The following is a 20,319-nucleotide window of genomic DNA, read 5'->3' on the forward strand; positions in this document are numbered from 1 at the left end:
CGAGATTCCTGCCGAAATATTCGATCGGTTATGGATATTTCGGCCTTTCATTATTTCAGTCTTCTGTTGGTTATACCGGCAATGCTTCCTCAAGCTTATTTGAGGTTAGTGTCGATTTTGGTATCATGAGCTCAATGTTCTCGAGGACGGATATTCTGACCTCGTGTTCCGGTTCGATGAGATTCATGATCGATCTTCAACCCCTCGCTTTCCGAGCTCGATGTGTCATGCAATTGTCGAGCCCTATTTCCACCGTATACGAAAAGCTTAGCCAAAGAGGCTATTATTCAAATTCAGCAAAGTTATACGCAACAAAGTTTTCTTCTATATAGATCCACCTGCACCATCCCAATGTATCAAGTAGTATTAGTTAAAAGCTTCCCAAGTTTTTCCCATGTCAAAAATGGGGTAATCAGCAATCATAAATTTACAAAAATTAGCTCAATCATCCTCATCGGAATCGGGTCGTACAGATTGCTCAAATTCTGAATCCATTAAAGACCCAACTGAATCTTTCGATATATATAGAGTATATCCTGAATTCCTGATATAGAATCATAATCAGTCTCCTTATCACATTGTACATCATCCGAGTACAGAGAATACAAAGGTTTATCGGCGGAAGCATTTCAATACGAGCTGTTTACAGGTGTTTTAAGTGTTCTGGTTTGAAGGCTATTTTAGTCCAAATTTACATTTCACTTACAAATTCGGGGACAAAATTTCCCGAGAAAGAAGGCAAGTCGTCAAAAGCCCAACCCAAAAAATTCTCAAATCTTCACCACCGCCACCCTCCTCCCCTCTCCGCCGATTCCCTTTTCATGTCTTAGTCGCCGATCAGCAACCTTCATGAACCGCCACCATCGCCATAGCTTCTAACTTCATCAATGGCGTTGAGATCAACTGGACGCAAGGTCTCATTTGACATTCTCTCAACTTCCATCCTAGACGACGATCGCGATTACGATTACGATTCCTCCACCGCGACTCTCCTTCGATCCAATTCCGATCCTCCTCCTCAGCTTCTGCCTAACGATGACGCCACAAGCCCTACCGGAAACCGCAAGAGGAAGAAGAAAAAGAAGAAGCACAAGAGAATCGCTGAGCACTCCACAATTTCCGAATATTCCGTCACGGACGAGCAGCTAGGCCGCTCATCCTCCGTCGGGGATTTTAACGGTTACTGTTACAGTGTTGCTCAGAGCAGCAGTGTTGTGGTATGTGAGGAACCTGTTACGCTGCCGAAGCCTGAGAGTAATTGTTCAGTGAGTTCAGTTTCTGGACTTCCGTTTGGGGAGTTGAGGCAAAGAAATGTTATGGTCAATGGAGTGACCGAAGAGAGTGTCGGATCACCACAGATTAGTGTGAGAGAAAGTGAGAGTGTTGTTAAGGAATTGGAATCAAGGTCAAATTCGAGAGTCGAAGTGAATGTGAATATGAATGGGGTTGCAGGGAGGAGTTTGGAGAAGGAAGCGTCTTTAGATTGGAAGAAGTTGATGGCTGAAGATCCCAATCGTAAGCATGTACCTTTTTTGTTTTTCTTTAATGGTTTTCTAAATGTTTTTCATTTCCTGCCAATTTTCCAATATCACAATGTTTCCTAACTGTGCTCTGACTCCAATAGGAACATATTATGGCAACCTGAGGAACGCGTAGAGAAAAGATTGGTGATTAGTACTTGAATAGAGAAATTCTAGTTCTAGAGAGAAGCTTGTATGAGGCATCCTTAATCATCATATCTTTTCTCATGTTGAGAAACTATGTCATTTCACTTTAAACATGAAGTTAGCTAAATATAAGACAAATAAATTCACTTGGGGGAGGGAGGAGGGGTTGGGGTGGAGTAACAAATATGTGAACTCCTCTTACCTCCCTGCCTGTTTTCGTTTCTTTCTTTTTTGAGAATTCCTGCCATGCTGCCTCTGCTCGCGTTCGGGCCCCGGATCCCTTGCTTTTGACTAAGGTCTTTATTTACCTGTTTGACTGGACACGGAGTTTAAGAAAAAATGAAGACTTTTGGAATTTGTAGTCCTAAACAATTCAAAAATGGGCCCAGAGTATTTGTGTGGTTATAAAAGCTTCTCATTAAGGGTAGAATTGTAAGTTTAAGCAAAATTGTTTCCAAATTTAGAAAGGGGTATTCTTTTTGGTACAGACCAAAAAGGAAATAGGTTCACATAAACTGGAACGGAGGGAGTACAAATTAACAAACACTACTGGAATGGTGCGACAACTATACCATAACAGATATAGTACTTACGGAAAGAGAGAGCGAGACTGACCTAACCAAGAGAGAGAATGCAAGAGTGACTCCCCCCATCACTCAAGGCCGGAAGAAAATAATTTTCTACGGCTTTATTTACCAAACTCGGGACTAGAGGAGCATTTTAGGAATTTGAGGTATCGCTTGTAATGTAATAAGGATGAAGTCTCATTCATATAGTAATGTCCCTAGCTTTCAACCTATTTTAGACTGAGGCGAATCCAAGATTTAAATTTTATGGGTTCAACTTTTAAATTTTTTAGCATTGAACCTATTATATTTTAAAGGCAATTTTAATGAATTTTTACATATAAATTTTTACTCCGCGTCGAAAGTTATGGGTGAACTCGTCGAGTATGCACTACATCCGCCCCTGATTTTAGAGGCAGGTTTGGAACCCTGTATCTCTAAATTTTTTGATTTTGCACCGGGTGTCCGAGTCTCTTTGAGCCCCGACTAATCCCGGGGGTGCACAGGCCCTCGGCAAGGAGTTTCCCGCAAGTGCACCACGGTTAATTCAGGCTTTATCCAGTCCGATGGCCCTCAGAAATTGTTTGCACCCAGTGGGTTTCGAACTTGAGACCTTGAAAGGGAGCAAACCCCAAGGCTCAAGTCAATTGCCACCAGGCCAACCCCTGAGGGTTACCCTGTATCTCTAAATTCAAATTTACTTTCTAATTTATTTTAGTTGCAGAAGAAAACTTCACATGTATCCTTTCCTTTCTCTTACTTTTGTTGTGTGGTATTTTGTTAGAAACATTTCCGGTGGATAAGTCACCAATGAAGTGCTTCATGGAAGAGATGTATGCGGGTAATTCCTTAAGGAGTACAGTTGCCCGCGGGGATGAGAAAGAGCGGCAAAGAGTTTATGATACCATATTTCGCTTACCATGGCGATGTGAGCTGGTATAATACTTTATTAAGACACTGCACTATGAAGCATTCTCAAATTATATTTTGAATACATTATTCTTTCATTGCCCTCAGTTTCCTGGTGTCACTTCTTGACTTGCATTTTTTGTTCCTCTGTTATTTATGTCACTTCTTGACTTGCATCTTTTGTTCCTCTGTTATTTATCTGCCCTGGACTGTGATAGTGCTAATAGGGGGGGTCTCTTTTTTTTTTTTTTTTTTTTTACTTTTTACTTCCCAATATTGTTCGGAACGAACTACAAACTAGGAGGTCCACTACCTGTTCTTCGTAGTTCTTCTCGGATATACTCTTTATCTCATAAACTATCAAGCTGGTTTTGCTGAATAGATGACAAAACTATTGCTTTTGCAGCTTATTAATGTTGGCTTTTTTGTCTGCTTTGATTCATTCCTGTCACTGCTAACTGTCATGCCAACGAGGATAATCATGATCTGCTGGAGGTTTCTGAATACAAGGTTGGTATTTCATGCTTCACTCTTCCTTTGTTCTTTGAACTTGAAATGATTTTTTGGGATCTGCACTCTCCAGGAGAGTTGTGTCTATCATACTGTCCTAAAATAATTCATCATACCCTTCTGACCTACAGCAGATGGGATGCAGATTTTTTTCTGTAATCTCAAATTAACCCTTTAATCAAACTGTTTATCTAAGATTTTGTCTAGAAGTAATATAAGATTTCTTACTACCCCAAGCCATGTTGATTTTTTAGGTTTGATTTAATTTGTTATGAATTTCATAATTATGCATAGATTAGGGATGTAATCTTGCATAGAATCAGTATTTTACCAAAAAATATACCATGTGTAATCACTATATATCTCAAACCGAACTCGAGGGAATAGGTAGGTTTTTCTTTCATTGCTCATTCTTTTCTTCTTAATGAATTATCTCTATCCATAGAGGCTGATAATTTTTGGTGGTTTTGAAACCTATGGGAACAGTGTATTTGTGCAATGAGCTTTTAATTCCTAGATTGTCATTGAATTTCTTTTGGTGTGAAGTTGCAGCTGCCATATGGTATGCGTTGCTAAAATATCAACTTGAAGGAGATGAGGGATAGTTATTGGAGGGTGTATTGATATAAGATTTTTCCTTTTTGCGTTTTTTGGGAGTTTATTACTGATTGGGTATACCTTCATGTCTAGTGTTCTGTTCGGGTTTACTTGTGAGTTGTGATTGGGTGTATCTTCATGCTAGAGATCGGACATTGCAACAATTCTAACATTATTTATTTAGTAACAGAAAGGAGGTATGATTATTAATAAAATTAAAAAGAAGACTTTATTACAAATTCTGCTGTGAAAACATTCACGGTGTTTCAGCTTGCTTCCTTTGTTACTTCAGTCCCGGGAAAAGAAAATAATTTTAGGAGTTTAAGGGATTATGAGTAAAGACAATAAAAGGGAAATTAAAGTTTCTTTTTGTAGAAAATGGTGTTCAGTTGGTGCCCCAGAGGTGACATATTCTCCAAGACTGTTTTCCAGTTGCACTCGGAGAAGTTTCTTTTACTGCCAAGTAATAGTGCCTTGGTTAAGTGAATTTGCAGAGCGGAACTTACAGGAGGACTATCAGTTGAAACAAGGGTAATGCCCTTAAGTACCTAAGAGGTTGGAAGTCTAGGGATATATCTATTGTTTACCTCTGAAGTAGGAGACTTCCCAATCAAATTTTAGTGGGAAGAAGAGAGATTGTCGTCTTGATTTTCCCTTAAAAACTTAGTTTGTCCTTGCTTTTATTTTATTTTGTCTTGCCCCTGTTATTGTTGTTGGTTATGGTGACTCTTGTTAGTTTATAGATATGTATAGTGTAGTCTTGTCCCACATTGGAAGAGGAGTAATATTTCCTTGTAGTGTATAGCTATAAATAGGGAACTCTTGTATTGTATTTATCATCTAATATCAATAACATATTTTCTCCCGTGCCTTCTCATATGGTATCAGAGCATTAGTGAGAAAAGATCGCTGTGCGTCATTCCAGCGTTAACCGGGAAGGAAAAACTTAGTCATCGTGTAATTTTTTCGGTGACCTAAGGCTTGTCTAAGTGAAAGTCACTTTCTGTCGATGTTGTGCTAAAACCAACACCACCGCGAGGTAGATCACCCTCCGACTACCAACCCCTGAAATTTTATCCGGCAGAAAAGCCGCCACGCTTCTCCACGCGCCGGCAACAACTTTTCCGGCGAGGGATCCGGCCACTTCCCGGCCATTTCTTCGCGAAACTTCTTCAGGACAGTGTGCTCTCCTCAAAATTCCGAGTCTACCCATCTAATTCAAATCAAATTCCGGCCACTTTTTATATTTTTCCGGCGTGAACAGTGACCTTTCTGGCCATTTTTTGAAAATATTTCTTCAAGACAGCTTGCTCGCGAAGGAATTCCGAGTCTATCCATCCTGGTTACAATAAATTCCGACAACTTTGAAAATTTTCCGGCGAGCTACAGTGTTTCCGGTGAGCTACAGTGTTTCCGGCGTGAGCAGTGTTTCCGGCACAGAACAATGTTCTGTTTTCCTGCTGTAAACGGTGTTTTTCAAACTATTTCTTCAGTTTTCTCACAGGAGTTACTTATTTCCACTATTTCAAGTTAACCCTACTACTACAAATTGTAGCGACATGGGAACCGATGCTTTGAATAGTCGGATGGTTTCTTTAGCAGAGTATATTGAGTTCCTTCAGTATAAAGCATGTAAGCAGACATCTTCTGAGATAGCTTCTGTTGTTCAAACAGGTAATAGCGTGACTTGTTTCTCCCAATCTTCATCCTCTGAGTCTTGGGTCATTGATTCAGGTGCATCAGATCATATTTCTGGTAACAAATCTCTTTTCACTACTATTTCGTATTCTCAATCTCTTCCAAAAGTCACAATGGCCAATGGGTCTCAAACCATGGCAACTGCAATAGGTCAAGCAAGCCCACTTCCTTCCTTACCTTTAGATTCAGTCCTTTATGTTCCCAATAGTCCTTTTAATCTCATAGCTGTTAGTCGCTTAGCCAAATCACTTAAATGCGCTGTTTTATTTCTTGAATACCATGTTTTTATACAGGAACACAGTACGGGGCGGATCATTGGCACCGGGCGTGAATCAAACGGACTTTATTACCTTATCTTTGCTAAATCACATGGACTCACATCTTGTCTTCCTTATACAACTTGTCCTGTTACTGATTCACCAGATTTATTACATAAACGGTTGGGACATCCCAGTTCGTCAAAACTTCAGAAAATGGTATCTGGTTTATCTCACTTGTCAGCTCTAGAGTGTGAGTCATGTCAGCTCGGTAAGCATACCCGCTCCCATTTCCCTCGGCGTCTTGATAATCGAGCAGAGTCATCTTTTACTTTAGTCCATTCAGATATTTGGGGTCCTAGTCGGGTCAGTTCCACCTTAGGATTCTGCTACTTTGTCAGTTTCATTGATGATTATTCCAGGTGCACTTGGATATTTTTGATAAAAAATCAATCTGAGCTGTTTTCTATTTTTTCAGACCTTCCACGCTGAAATTCAAAATCAATTTGGGGTTTCTATTCGCACATTTCGTAGTGATAATGCCCGAGAGTATTTGTCTTCCCCATTTCAGCAGTTTATGAAATCTCATGGGATTATTCATCAAACATCTTGTCCGTACACATCTCAACAAAATGGGGTAGCTGAAAGAAAGAATAGACATCTTATTGAAACTGCTCGTACCCTACTCATACAATCTCATGCTCCGTTGCGTTTTTGGGGGATGCCGTTCTTACATCTTGCTATCTTATTAATCGTATGCCATCTTCAGCTATCCAGAACCAAGTTCCATTCTCTGTCATGTTTCCCCACTTACCTTTGTTCTCTCTTCCGCCCCGTATCTTTGGAAGCACTTGTTTTGTCCATAACTTTCATGCTCCGTTGCGTTTTTGGGGATGCCGTTCTTACATCTTGCTATCTTATTAATTGTATGCCATCTTCAGCTATCCAGAATCAAGTTCCATTCTCTGTCATATTTCCCAACTTACCTTTGTTCTCTCTTCCACCCCGTATCTTTGGAAGCACTTGTTTTGTCCATAACCTTACTCCAGGAACAGATAAGTTAGCTCCTCGTGCTCTTAAGTGCGTATATTTCTGGGTTTCTCGAGAACACAAAAGGGGTATCGATGCTACTCTCCTGACCTCCAGCGGTACCTTATGTCCGCTGATGTTACCTTCTTTGAAACCCAATCATACTTCACAGGTTCGGGTCATCACTTAGATATTTCTGAGGTACTACCAGTTTCATCTTTTGGAGATTCAGTCACTCTAGCTCCACCACCTACAGCTCCAGTTGTAGCTCCACCACCTATAGCTCCAGTTGTAGCTCTACCACCTATAGCTCCAGTTCCACCACCTACAGCTCCGGTTGTAGCTCCACCACCTATAGCTCCAGTTCCTCCACATAATCCAGTTCAACCTTCTGCAGCTCCACCACTCTTGACTTTATCATCGTCGTCCACATCCAGCATCAGGCCCAGGTGATTCACGCCCCACATCAGATTCTGCACCTACTGCGGACTTGTCTCCTCTTAGTTAACCAATTGCACTCCGCAAAGGTGTACGATCCACACTTAATCCTAATCCCCACTATGTCGGTTTAAGTTATCATCGTCTGTCGTCACCATATTATTCTTTTATATCTTCTTTGTCCACTGTTTCTATCCCTAAGTCTACAGGTGAGGCACTATCTCATCCAGGATGGCGACATGCTATGATTGACGAGATGTCTGCTTTACATGCGAGTGACACTTGGGAGCTTGTTCCTCTTCCTGCAGGTAAGTCTACTGTTGGTTGTCGTTGGGTTTATGCAGTCAAAGTCGGCCCGGATGGCCAGGTTGATCGGCTTAAGGCTCGTCTTGTTGCAAAAGGATATACTCAGATTTTTGGGCTTGATTATAGTGATACTTTCTCTCCCGTGGCTAAAGTAGCATCTGTTCGTCTCTTTTTGTCCATGGCTGCTGTACGTCATTGGCCTCTTTATCAGTTAGACATTAAGAATGCTTTTCTCCATGGTGATCTTGAGGAAGAAGTTTATATGGAGCAACCACCTGGTTTTGTTGCTCAGGGGGAGTTTAATGGTTGTGTGTGCAGATTGCGCAAGTCACTATATGGTTTGAAACAGTCCCCTCGAGCTTGGTTTGGTAAGTTCAGCACAATTATTCAGGAGTTCGGCATGACTCGTAGTGAGGCTGATCACTCTGTGTTTTATCGGCATTCTGCTCCTAATCTGTGTATTTATCTAGTGGTTTATGTTGATGATATTGTTATTACTGGTAATGATCAGGATGGTATTACTAATCTGAAACAACATCTCTTTCAGCACTTCCAGACTAAGGATCTGGGCATATTGAAGTATTTTCTAGGTATTGAGGTCGCTCAGTCTAGCTCAGGTATTATTATTTCACAACGGAAGTATGCCTTAGACATTCTTGAGGAGACTGGAATGATGGGTTGCAGACCTATTGACTCTCCTATGGATCCGAATGCTAAGCTTCTGCCTGGACAGGGGGAACCTCTTAGAGACCCTACGAGATATAGGAGGTTGGTTGGCAAATTGAATTACCTCACAGTGACTAGACCTGACATTACTTTTCCGGTGAGTGTTGTAAGTCAGTTTATGGATTCTCCCTGTGATAGTCACTGGGATACAGTTGTTCGCATTCTTCGGTATATAAAGTCAGTTCCAGGCAAAGGATTACTATTCGAGGATCGAGGCCACGAGCAGATTGTTGGGTACACAGATGCTGATTGAGCAGGATCACCTTTTGATAGACGTTCTACGTCTGGATATTGTGTTATAGTAGGAGGTAATTTGGTCTCGTGGAAGAGCAAGAAACAGAATGTAGTTGCTCGATCTAGCGCCGAAGCCGAATATCGGGCCATGGCTATGGCGACGTGTGAGTTAGTTTGGGTCAAGCAGTTGCTCAAGGAGTTAAAGTTCGGAGAAATCAGCAAGATGGAACTAGTGTGTGATAACCAAGCTGCTCTTCATATTGCGTCAAATCCGGTGTTCCATGAGAGGACTAAACACATTGAGATCGACTGTCACTTTGTCAGAGAAAAAATACTTTCAGGAGATATTGTTACAAAGTTTGTAAAGTCGAATGATCAACTAGCAGATATTTTCACTAAGTCTCTTACTGGTTCTCGTATTAGTTACATGTGTAACAAGCTCGGTACATATGATGTGTATGCACCGGCTTGAGGGGGAGTGTTAGTTTATAGATATGTATAGTGTAGTCTTGTCCCACATTGGAAGAGGAGTAATATCTCCTTGTAGTGTATAGCTATAAATAGGGACCTCTTGTATTGTATTTATCATCCAATATCAATAACATATTTTCTCCCGTGCCTTCTCACAACTCTAAATTCTAAAAGAATTGATTCACCCTCCCATCTGAAGCACGTCTTTACTTTATTTCCTTAGCTCCTTTCCTTTCTCGCCCCTTGATTTTGTTGTGTTAAAATAAATCTATTTAACTGCAGCTTATGTTTACAAAATAACCTGACCATGCTCATGGCAGGCAGTTCAAGAAACTTTCCGCAGTTGAGCTTTCTGATATTGGCTGTTGTGTTGCCCTGGCCAGTGGGGCGATTTTGTTGCAACAAACAGGTGCAGTAGGATTCTTTTATCCTCAACCCCCGTCTTAAAATTTTGCTATATACTAATTACCCCAACCACACATCTGAGCTTAGACTTCTCAATTCTTGGTTTCTTGTTTGTTTAGTCTTACTCCTATTTGCAATTCGCTGTGGCAGATATTAGCCTAATCTATCACATGATTCGTGGTCAAGGGACAATCAAGCTTTATGTGGTTTACAATGTGTTGGAGGTGAGAAGTTGACTACTTTATTATAATTAAGGGCATGTGTTAAGATGCCACAAATTGGTTGTACTTTAGGTCTTCGTATCATGTTGAAGGTGGCTGGATTCTGATACAACATAACTAATTCCATAGAATGTAATTCATGTTTGTGCTTCAAAGTAAAATAAATGAAATATGTCTCCATTCTTGCTGTTAAAGAATAGAATAACTTCGAAGGAGAAGCACCTCTAGTCATATGTTCGGATATGTTTCAGCTATCCTTCATCAAGTATCCTTTCATTCCAATCTTGTACAAGATATTGGTTTATTACACGTTCATGTTGCTGTCCTAACATCATTCAATATGCAATATTTTTTGGTTAGCTCCTTTTTTTGCAATTTATAGAAACTTTAAGGCTATTGTTGCCCTTCTCGGCAGGTTTTTGATAGACTATTCCAAAGCTTTAGTGGAGATGTGATGCAGACTCTTTTTAATACAGCAGAAGGGCTTGCAAATAGCTCAACGGAAAATATGCAATTGTGGATGAGAAGATTTATTATGGATGAATTTGTAGCTGTGGCTTCATCAAATATCCTTTCCATTCCCGTATTCTGGTCAATATGATAAATTTCATCCCTAATATTGTCTGGTTTCCTTGACTCCCCATACTTGTTCATTCTTTCATCTTGCTAGCTCAAGCCATCACTTTGTCAACCTGTATAGTTGCCCACAACAACGCATTATTTGCTTTGCTTGTATCAAACAATTTTGCAGAAATAAAGAGCAATGTATTCAAACGGTACAGCAAGGATAACGTTCACAATCTAGTGTATTATGGTGAGTTATCTTCTAGCAGTATTTACCTGAAATTTTGAAGGTTCTATTGCCATGATTAAAGAATTCTTTATGAATCTGCTGTTGGTAGCTAGTTTTTTCTTTATTATCTTGTGTGAAGTGATTCCATCTGTTGCATGTTTTCATTGGCATATTTGTAGTCCCTATAGGTTGCATCTCAATGCCAATCAGTCAGTCAATCAATTAATTTACCTTTTCATAAAAATATCACCCAGTCAATTTAGTCTCAATTTCAGATGAAGTTACAAATTTCAGCATCTATTCTAACATAATGACATTATCAATATAATAACTAAAATTAAACATCACTAAAATGTAATTACAAGATAAGTTCAATTACAAATTTGATGTTCAGTTTCATTTATAAAAAAGGAAGAAAAGATAACTCAATTTTCTATTAATCAACTATGAAATAGAAATTTTCTGTAGATTAAATTTAATCTTTAAGTGCTTTAGTAATTTTATTAAGAGAGTAGAAGAGAAGCAAAAGCAAAAGCTCAAAAAGCAGGAGTGGCAAAAGAAGGTGATTTGCATATTAGAAGATTCATGGTCTGTAGAATAGAAAGAAGACGTCTTCATAAAAAAAGAATAGAAAGAATAGGTATGTCAAAAGATGCAGAGGAAGAGAAGTAGAGCTAGTAAAAGGAGGCATTACATTGCAGAAAAAAAAGTACCACAAAAAAAGAGGCGCTACGAACTGAAGAATAAAAGCGAATCTTTTGCTTACATTCTTACGTTTTTACCCATATTTGCATTAATTTCGAGAGATTGTAGTTTTTTGAGACTTCCTCTCTATGATTTTAGGTATACCTTGTCTTTTTCTAGCACATTCAACTGCCATATTGACATTTACTGGATTCTACATTTAGTGGTCTACGTAGGATATAACCTTAACATTTTCTCTCATTTTTCTTTTATATGTGCTATTTGAACATCTGTTGGCTGTCATTATTTCTAATCTTGTCTAATCTTATATGACTGGGTATCAATCTTAACATCCGCATTTCTGGGATTCTCATGGTTATATTTAGTCTTAGAGACCTTACTTTTACTCCCCTTTCATTAATTGTTAGTTTTCAGTTTATGCATAACTAATCGCACATCTTTTCCGACCTTCTCTCTCTCTAACTTGTGCAACATAAAAAAGGATTTCCTCTTCCCTTGACATAGTGCTCTTGGCACCTCAGGAGAAGGAGGCTCAGGGCCAATTTTTGGATTGTCTGTCTGATGGATTTGGATTTTATTGATGGGTGTGGTTTTTCTTTTTCATCTGTTCCTCCTGTTTTTACTAGTTTCCACGTTCACCCATCCATATATTAGTTGCTGACTAGTGACTCTTTATTTGTTGTTTTACTTATCATTTCATTTAAGCTTAATGGTGTTTGGAAATGCTCAATCCTATGGTACTGATTTTATTTTCACATTTGTGCTTGATTGCAAAGTTTCTGTGCATTTAAACTTTAATTCCATTGGCTGTTGGCAGATTCAGTGGAGCGGTTCCATATTTCGGCATTTCTCTTATTTGTGTTAGCTCAAAACCTTCTGGAGGCAGATGGACCTTGGTTTGAAAGTTTTCTTTGTGTAAGGCCTGCTGCTGATGCTCCTTGTGCAATGAAGTGATCAACTTACTGAATTGTTTTTGAACTGGCTCATATAAAGAAATTTTCCTTTTGAATCCTGCAGAATGCATTTGTCGTCTACGTAAGTGAGATGACAATTGATATAATCAAGCATTCATTCATCGCAAAATTTAACAATATTAAGCCGATTGCCTTTTCAGAGTTTCTTGAAGATCTCTGTAAGCAGGTATTTTTAATTCATGGGCTGCTGTTTGACTTTGCTTGTAGAGTTAAGCTCTTTAAGCTGGTGGATTTCTCTGATAAGCTCGAATAATTTGTAGTTTTATACTGCTATATTGCTATCACACTCTTCATCCTACTAAGCCGTTGTGGCATCTTGTACTTTTTTCTTTCTGAAGATTCTGTTTCTCACATTACTCTAATTGTCGACTTTTAACAGACACTGAATATTCAAACGGACAATATGAAGAATAACCTCACTTTTGTTCCTTTGGCACCTGCTTGTGTGGTAAGTTTTTTCTGATTTGTCTAAAGCCGCCATCTTCTAACATAATAATTTCTGAATAAAATCATAGTCTCTTTATTTCAAAATACTATACTTCGTGGATATGGAACATAGAGGAAGCAGGATCGATTCCCTTGGACTTGTGGGTTTCCTTCCTTTATACAGAGCTTAAAATGCTCATTTATTCCTTACCTAGCAACCTCTTTTGCATGTCAGGTAATCCGGGTGCTGCGTCCTGTGTTTGCTGCTCATCTTCCCTATAATCCGCTTCCTTGGAGGCTCTTTTGGATTTTTCTTCTGTCTGCAATGACATTTGTCATGCTTGCAAGCCTTAAAGTAATGATTAGCATTGGCCTAAAAAAGCATGCGAGGTGGTATATAAACAGATGCCAGAGGAGAAAACTTCATAGCGACTAAGATACTATATCTTGGTGAAGCTGCATACTTTGCTAAGATATACAGAACTCCTGTTTATGAGAAGAGAAAAGAGGGATGGCCAGAGGGCGGGGTTTTTTGGGGGTGGGGGGGGGGGGGTGGAGGAGGCTTGGGTTACCCGGTTGGAAATTTGCACCGTTGCTCTCATTTTCTGTTCAATCGTGCAGCGGGATGCATTCCTGTGGAAGTATTTATGCCAAATGATCAAATGGCATGTACTTCCATTTTTCATAGGGAGAAGGTCCATATAAAAAGAAAGTCATATTGATAAGGTATTTCAGTCCATATAAAGAGGAAGTCATATTGATAATGTATTTCAGTCCATATAGAGAGGAAGTCATATGGATAATGTAGTTCATGTGCAATATATTTTAAGACCATTTCTCTATAGTTGGCTACTTCAGAACCTATCAAAAGGAGAAAAGGCTATTTCAGAAGGTATTTTCCGAGTAAATGTTGTCTAGAATTCTCTTGACTTCCTAGGTAGATTCAGAAAAAGCCGATGTTACACAAAGGTAAACTATCTTTTTAGTTAATCTGGAGTCTTTCTTACAATACAACTTAATTACTTTTTCTTTTTAATGGTTTAGTTGAGCAAAGTTCAAGGCATTTGACATTCCAGAAACCTCCTCTTTTATCATTTTTTGACTTACATAATGTCATTTTTGTATTAGAAATGTGCCTCCTTTTGTTTTAATCCAAAGGTAAGTGAAATTGAAAAGCTAGCAACGCCTGAAATCAAGAAACTGAATATTTTGGAAAATAATTAGTAATTCACTTTTATTAAGGTTAAACTGATAAAGTTTATCAACTGTTTCCTTATTTCCTCCATTCTGGTCATATGCGAATTTTAAATTTATGATCATAATATTATATTACAGTCTTAATAACTGCACATGAAGTTTGTAAAATGAAACGTCAACAAAAAAAAAAAAAAAAAAAAGGAGGGGGGAGGGGGAAGGAAGAGGTCATCATATATACTTTGAATACCACATGAGGTGTCTCTTCTGTTTGCTGGAGTGAAAAATTCTATTAACCATTCCTTCTGAATTTTAAGTAAAAGAGAAAATGAATAGGACAATAGTGGCATTGATGTTTAAATTATAGCTTTAAGAGAACATATGTTAACTTGTAATCGAGGCGATTCTAATGTATTTGCTCCATTTGGAGAAGATGGCATTATCACCATCTCTTGTAACCAAGACAAGAGGATGTTGCCAAACAAAGCTGCTGGTGTGGTGATGACTTACGAGGTATATTATATGCTTAACCAAAAACAAACTTCTCAAATTGAATCATCCATTCTCAACACTTGCAGTCTTGTCAAGTTTTCTGCGTAATTTTCCCAAAGAGGCCATCACAATACACCCACTATGTTGTCCATTAATTTCCACATCAAAGTACATCTGTGCGTATTATGAATTGAAAATTAAACAGTTACTCTAATTCAAAGCGCTATAGTCTAGATAAAATCAAGCCGGCAAAATGCTAATCTACAAACCCAAAACTGAACCTCATCATTGTTAGTATTCTGTATTCGAAAATATATTAAAAATAAAAACGATATAAAACCAAAAATGTAGAAGAACATAATTAATCCGAGCCCATTGAATTCACAGTGTTTCTTTAAAGAACTTAATCCCCTCCTAATACCCGAGGTTTAGGATTATTTCCTCCCAGGATAAAACGGATTACCCTCACTGGTATAGCGGTACTTCAAACCACAGTGACCAACGAACTCAAAAAACAGTAATAAATCACACCTACTGCTTTCTTTCTGTTTAAAACAATGTAGAATGAATAAGAAAAAATCAGAATTTTCGTAAGGAAAATCTGAGGGAGAGTTCATGTATTTACAGCCAAAACGTTGGGTAATACAGAAGAGTTGCAACTCTTCATGTAAGGCTGCAACTCAAAATGTCTGTTTTATAAAATGGCCATTTATGAAAACCGCCAAATTCAAATTATAACGGGAAAATTAAAACGGAGGGAAAATTAAATTACCGTTACAGAAACAGTCTAATTTGGATTAAATAATATTGCGTTAAAAATAACAAATAAATTTGGTCCAAAAAATTAGTCAATCAATCATTTGACCGAAGCCGAAGCCGAGCAAGTGACAACGACAACGCGAGACTTGCCTTCTTCTCAACTCTTTAAGAGCTAGAAGAAGTGCAATTGTATATATATCCATCAATTAAGGGCCCCAAACATGAGCACTGTATTAATATCATGATATATATAATTCATGTAATTACTAATAAAGGTTTTAAAATTTTAATATATTCTTTTAATTTGGTTGAGGTTATTGCGGGTGGGGGTGGGTGTTAAATACTCCTAGTGTATTTAGTTTCTCATCAATTCTATTTTTTCTTCCTCTATGTGTGTGGGGAAGGGGGGGGGGGGGAGGGGGGGAATGTTAAATACTCCTAGTGTATTTTGCTTCTCATCAATTCTAATTTTTCTTCCTCTATGTATACTCTTCTTTTAGGACTTGCATATGGTGTTGATCGACTTAGAAAAAACATACGATAAAGTTCCGAGGGAGGTTTTGTGGCATGTTTGGAGGTTAGAGGTGTACCTATTACTTACGTTAGGTTGATTAAGGACATGTATGATGGAGTAAACACCCGAGTGAGGACGGTGGGCGGGTACTCTTATCATTTTTCGATTATGATGGGGTTGCATCAGGGGTCAGCACTCAGCCTTTTTTGTTTGCTCTGGTGATGGATGTACTAATCTTCTACATCCAAAGGGAGATGCCGTGGTGTATGCTATTTTCAGATGATATTGTATTGATCGACGAGATGTGAGACGACGTGAATGCGCAGTTAGATATATTGAGGCAGACCCTGGAATCTAAATATTTCAAGTTGAGCAGGTCCATTGTAATTTCAGTGGCGAGAGTCAAGGAGGGGAGGGGGAGGGGGAGGTGAGTTAGTCAGACCAACGATATTGTATGGGGCTGAGTGTTGGCCAGTCAAGATCGCTCATGTCTAGAAGATGAAGGTAGCAGAGAAGAGGATATTGAGATGGATGTGCGGACACACTAGGTTAGATAGAATTAGAAATGAGGTTATTCGCGACAAGGTGGGTGTGACCCCTATTGAGGACAAGATGCGGGAAGCGCGGCTTAGGTAGTTTGGTCATGTGAGGAGGAGGAGCACAGACGCCCCGGTGAGGAGGTATGAGAGGTTGACATTGGAGGGCCTACGAAGAGGTAGAGGTAGGCTTAAGAAGAGGTGGAGAGAGGTGATTAGGCAAGACATGGGGCAACTTCAGCTAACCGAGGACATGACCCTTGATAGGAAGGTATGGAGGTCGAGGATTAGGGTAGTAGAGTATGTAGTCTAGAGTGGTCATAACAATAGTATTGACGCATTTATGACTAACCGTTATTTTCTTTCATTGTTGATCACCTTACTGTCTTGTTGTTTTTATTCTGCTTTTATATGGCCTTTTGGTACTGTCCCTTTTTGTCTATATTTTTATTATTGTGGTGCTTATACTTTCCTGAGTCGAAAGCCTATTGAAAACAACCTCTCTATCATCACAAGGTAGGGGTAAGGTCTGCGTACACACTACCCTCCCAGACCCCACAGTGTGGGATAATACTGGGTATGTTGTTGTTGTTGTTATATGTATACTCTTCTTTTTATACTCTGTTTTTAACGATTTTATTTTTTAACTTCTAACTTAGTTTTTCTGAATTAGCTATTTTTTTGGTCATATTTGATTGATCCAGACAAAAGAAAGCAAGTTATTTTGTCTCTCAACATTTTTTAACTAAGAAATCTTCGACGGAGACTCTTAGCACTAGACCAAAGTCACGTGGGGCTTCTTTTGTATCACATTATTATATTTATTTTATGAATGAAATTTAAGGGCCTTTTAATATATTTTGGCTTTAGGCCACAAAATTCGTTGAGCCATCCATGTCGGTAGTTATTGGGTCTCGCTGGATACCCGAGAACTTCTGGTGATGACTGACAAGTGGCGTGAACGAGGGAATCTAAGTTTTGTTCTATGGGGGCGTAAAGAAAGAAGTAATTTGGGGCTTTTTGAAGGAGGGGTTTAATCAAAAGAAAAAGAGGGTCGGGGTGTTGTGTACCTAAAGTAAAAGAGCAAACAATAAGAGGTCGTTTGGTAGCCGATTAGAGAGGAGTTTTATCCATGTATTAAAATTAGGATAACTTTATACACTATTTGATTAAAAGAAGGGGAAAAAATGATCTCCACATAGAAGCTATCATAAGTTATACAATGTTTGATTATTTTTTTCTCTTTTTCACATAAAATGTAGCATTGCTAATATAATGTTTGGTTCATATTTTTCTTTTCCGCATAGCTAATACATGTATAAGTTATGAGGGAATTTATATATTATTTATGCAGAGTAGAATAACTTACATGTATTTGTAATACTTGTTTTAAAATATAAAATGACAAGAATACCCTTTATTCAAACTTGTATTTTTTTTATTTAAAAATATATATTTAAACTATGCTAACAGTTTTAATAAAATAAAGTAAGCTAATAATAAATAACACTCACATTACATTTATATTACTAATCCTTATATAACTACTGCATAACTAATCACCGCATAACTAATCCATGCATAACTAATCCTAACATAACTCAACCTTGCATAACACATACATAACTAATACCTGCATAACTAATACATATATAACTAATACCTGCATAACTCTAACCGACAACCAAACGACCCCTATGAATAAAACAATCTGGGATGCAGATAGTGGTTATGCTAAAAATCGAAAAACCTTAAGGAGAGGTAGTCAACAATCGAACCAGGGACAACTAGGGCTGTTCAAAACCGAACCGAAGCCGTTAACCGAACCGAACTGATAGCTTATTGGCTTATTGGTATCGGATTATCGGGGTAATAAATGGTGAATGGATTGAGATTTTATAATTAACGGCTTAACGGTTTGGGGGCAGTTTACTCAATTTTCTTATTGGGTAAACCATTAACCTGTTAAGAATTTTTATATTTATACTTTTACCCCTATGTATATAAAGTACTACTGAGAAGTCGCTAGTCACCAGAGCTTAGAAAATCTTTCAGCAGTTCTGCAACTTAACTTAGATGCCTTCTGCAACGAAAATGTCATCTAAGTTACTTAGTTTCCACTTAGATGCCTTAGAAGTTACGTTCCAACAGATTCAAACTATGTACTTGCAGCAGATTCAGACTATGTTGCCTTAGATGGCATTTGGACTAAGTAACTTAGATACCTTTATAATAACCAAATGAAAAATAAGTGAAAACTAATAAGAAGTTAGAAGTGCATCTGTATTTTGTGCAGTAGTGATAGAATTATTTTTTTCATAGCAAAATTTTACCAGCTATATAATACAATTGTTTAATCAATACTTTCCAGAAAATATGCATGAAAATTAAGATAGTGCAAACACAATTTCAAGATAGAATCAAAGAAGATATCAACACAACATCTCAAGATAGAACTAGAGAAAGAGATCTATGATAATGGTCAGAACTGGAAGTAATTTGTAGATCATAGATGGAATTGATTTGAAACCGTTTGGTATTGATCGAATGATTGTTCAAAAAATTTTTATTTGACTTAGCCGATAAACCGCCCGATAATCGTTAATCCGATACCAATCCTCCTGTTGTCTTATTGGATGGCTAGCAGATTACTATATTTATAATCCGATAACCGATAAGCCGAACCGTTAAGCATAATTATCCGCCCAATACCTCTACAACTAGATTCCCAGCCGGGTTCTGCCAGTCCGGCGTGTCCCCGTACCTCCAATCAACTTTTCATTAAAGCTCCACTATTTCCGACGATTGTAAAACTAGGCTATACTATTCCTGTTTTGTTTTACTATTTGTTCTGTGCTCATTAATATCGTTTTATATTCCTTATATTTCTTCAGCCATCGTCTTTTTATATATAACGGGGTAACTCAGGTGTATAAATGAAACCGACAAACCGCACCAACCCGATAATCCGAGTCAAACCGAGAACAAAAACCCGACTATGGTTTGGTGTTGGAAAAAAAAAACCGACCATATTTGGTTTGGTTTGGTTTTAACTAAAAAAAATCAAACCGAAACCAAACCAACCCGACATTATATGTATAGAAGTTTTAAATATATTTAATACATAAACATATTTATGGTAGTGTAGTTTATAAATATTTTTTAAGCTTTTTCACAGTTTTATCTTTTAACGTATTATTTCAAGCTTGAGCTTATAATTTTTGGATGCTCCAATAAATTTTATAGTCCATAAATATTAGTAACTCAAATAAATCCTAAACCAAAATCAAATCAATACTAATGCTAATTAAAGACAATCAATTCAATTGTACTATGCATGAAAATAGTGTTGGATATCTATTTTTTAGTTTTTCCATGGTTTAGATAAAATGTATAACTTATTTTTCTTTTAGTGGTTAGTCATGTAAATAATACTACTTATTAGTCATAATTTTAAATTATGTTTGTTTTTATTATGGCTTATTAATAATATTTATTTTATGCGATTTTACTATCTTTATTATTGAATATTTTAGTACAATGCCATGACTCATCTCATATTTATGTTATTTTATTGAAAAATACCTTATATAGTTCTGTCTTACTATGATTAAAGAAATATTTGGAGCACAAATTTTACGTTTTGTGCTATAAAGACTTTATGAAAAAAAAAACGAAAAATCCTAGATTAAAAATTCCGACTTTTATTGATTTAGTTTGGTATTTAGATTTAATAACTCGATACAATTGATTTGATTTGGTAATTAGAATATCCGAACGAACCAGACTCATGTACCCCTGCATAATAATGTTACTTTAGAAAGAATATGAACACAACTTGTAACTAGTAGGACCCCCAAAAGAGGAAAAAGTTCAAAAGACAGAATAAATA

The 20,319-nt window shown here is 37.7% G+C and overlaps 1 protein-coding gene across 1 annotated transcript; it reads left to right on the forward strand.

Moving 5' to 3' along the window:
- The first annotated feature begins 332 nt into the window (after positions 1-332).
- LOC107762946 (protein POLLEN DEFECTIVE IN GUIDANCE 1) lies at positions 333-13,774 on the forward strand. Its single transcript, XM_075252176.1, has 11 exons — positions 333-1,515; positions 3,018-3,169; positions 3,549-3,652; positions 9,729-9,817; positions 9,964-10,037; positions 10,450-10,600; positions 10,681-10,848; positions 12,350-12,447; positions 12,550-12,672; positions 12,886-12,954; positions 13,168-13,774. The coding sequence occupies exons 1-11, from the start codon at positions 888-890 to the stop codon at positions 13,366-13,368; spliced, it is 1,857 nt and encodes a 618-aa protein (XP_075108277.1). The 5' UTR covers positions 333-887; the 3' UTR covers positions 13,369-13,774.
- Positions 13,775-20,319: the final 6,545 nt, after the last annotated feature.

The sequence above is a fragment of the Nicotiana tabacum genome, chromosome 4 (genome assembly GCF_000715075.1).
Source record: "Nicotiana tabacum cultivar K326 chromosome 4, ASM71507v2, whole genome shotgun sequence".
In the NCBI taxonomy this organism is placed as follows: domain Eukaryota; kingdom Viridiplantae; phylum Streptophyta; class Magnoliopsida; order Solanales; family Solanaceae; genus Nicotiana; species Nicotiana tabacum.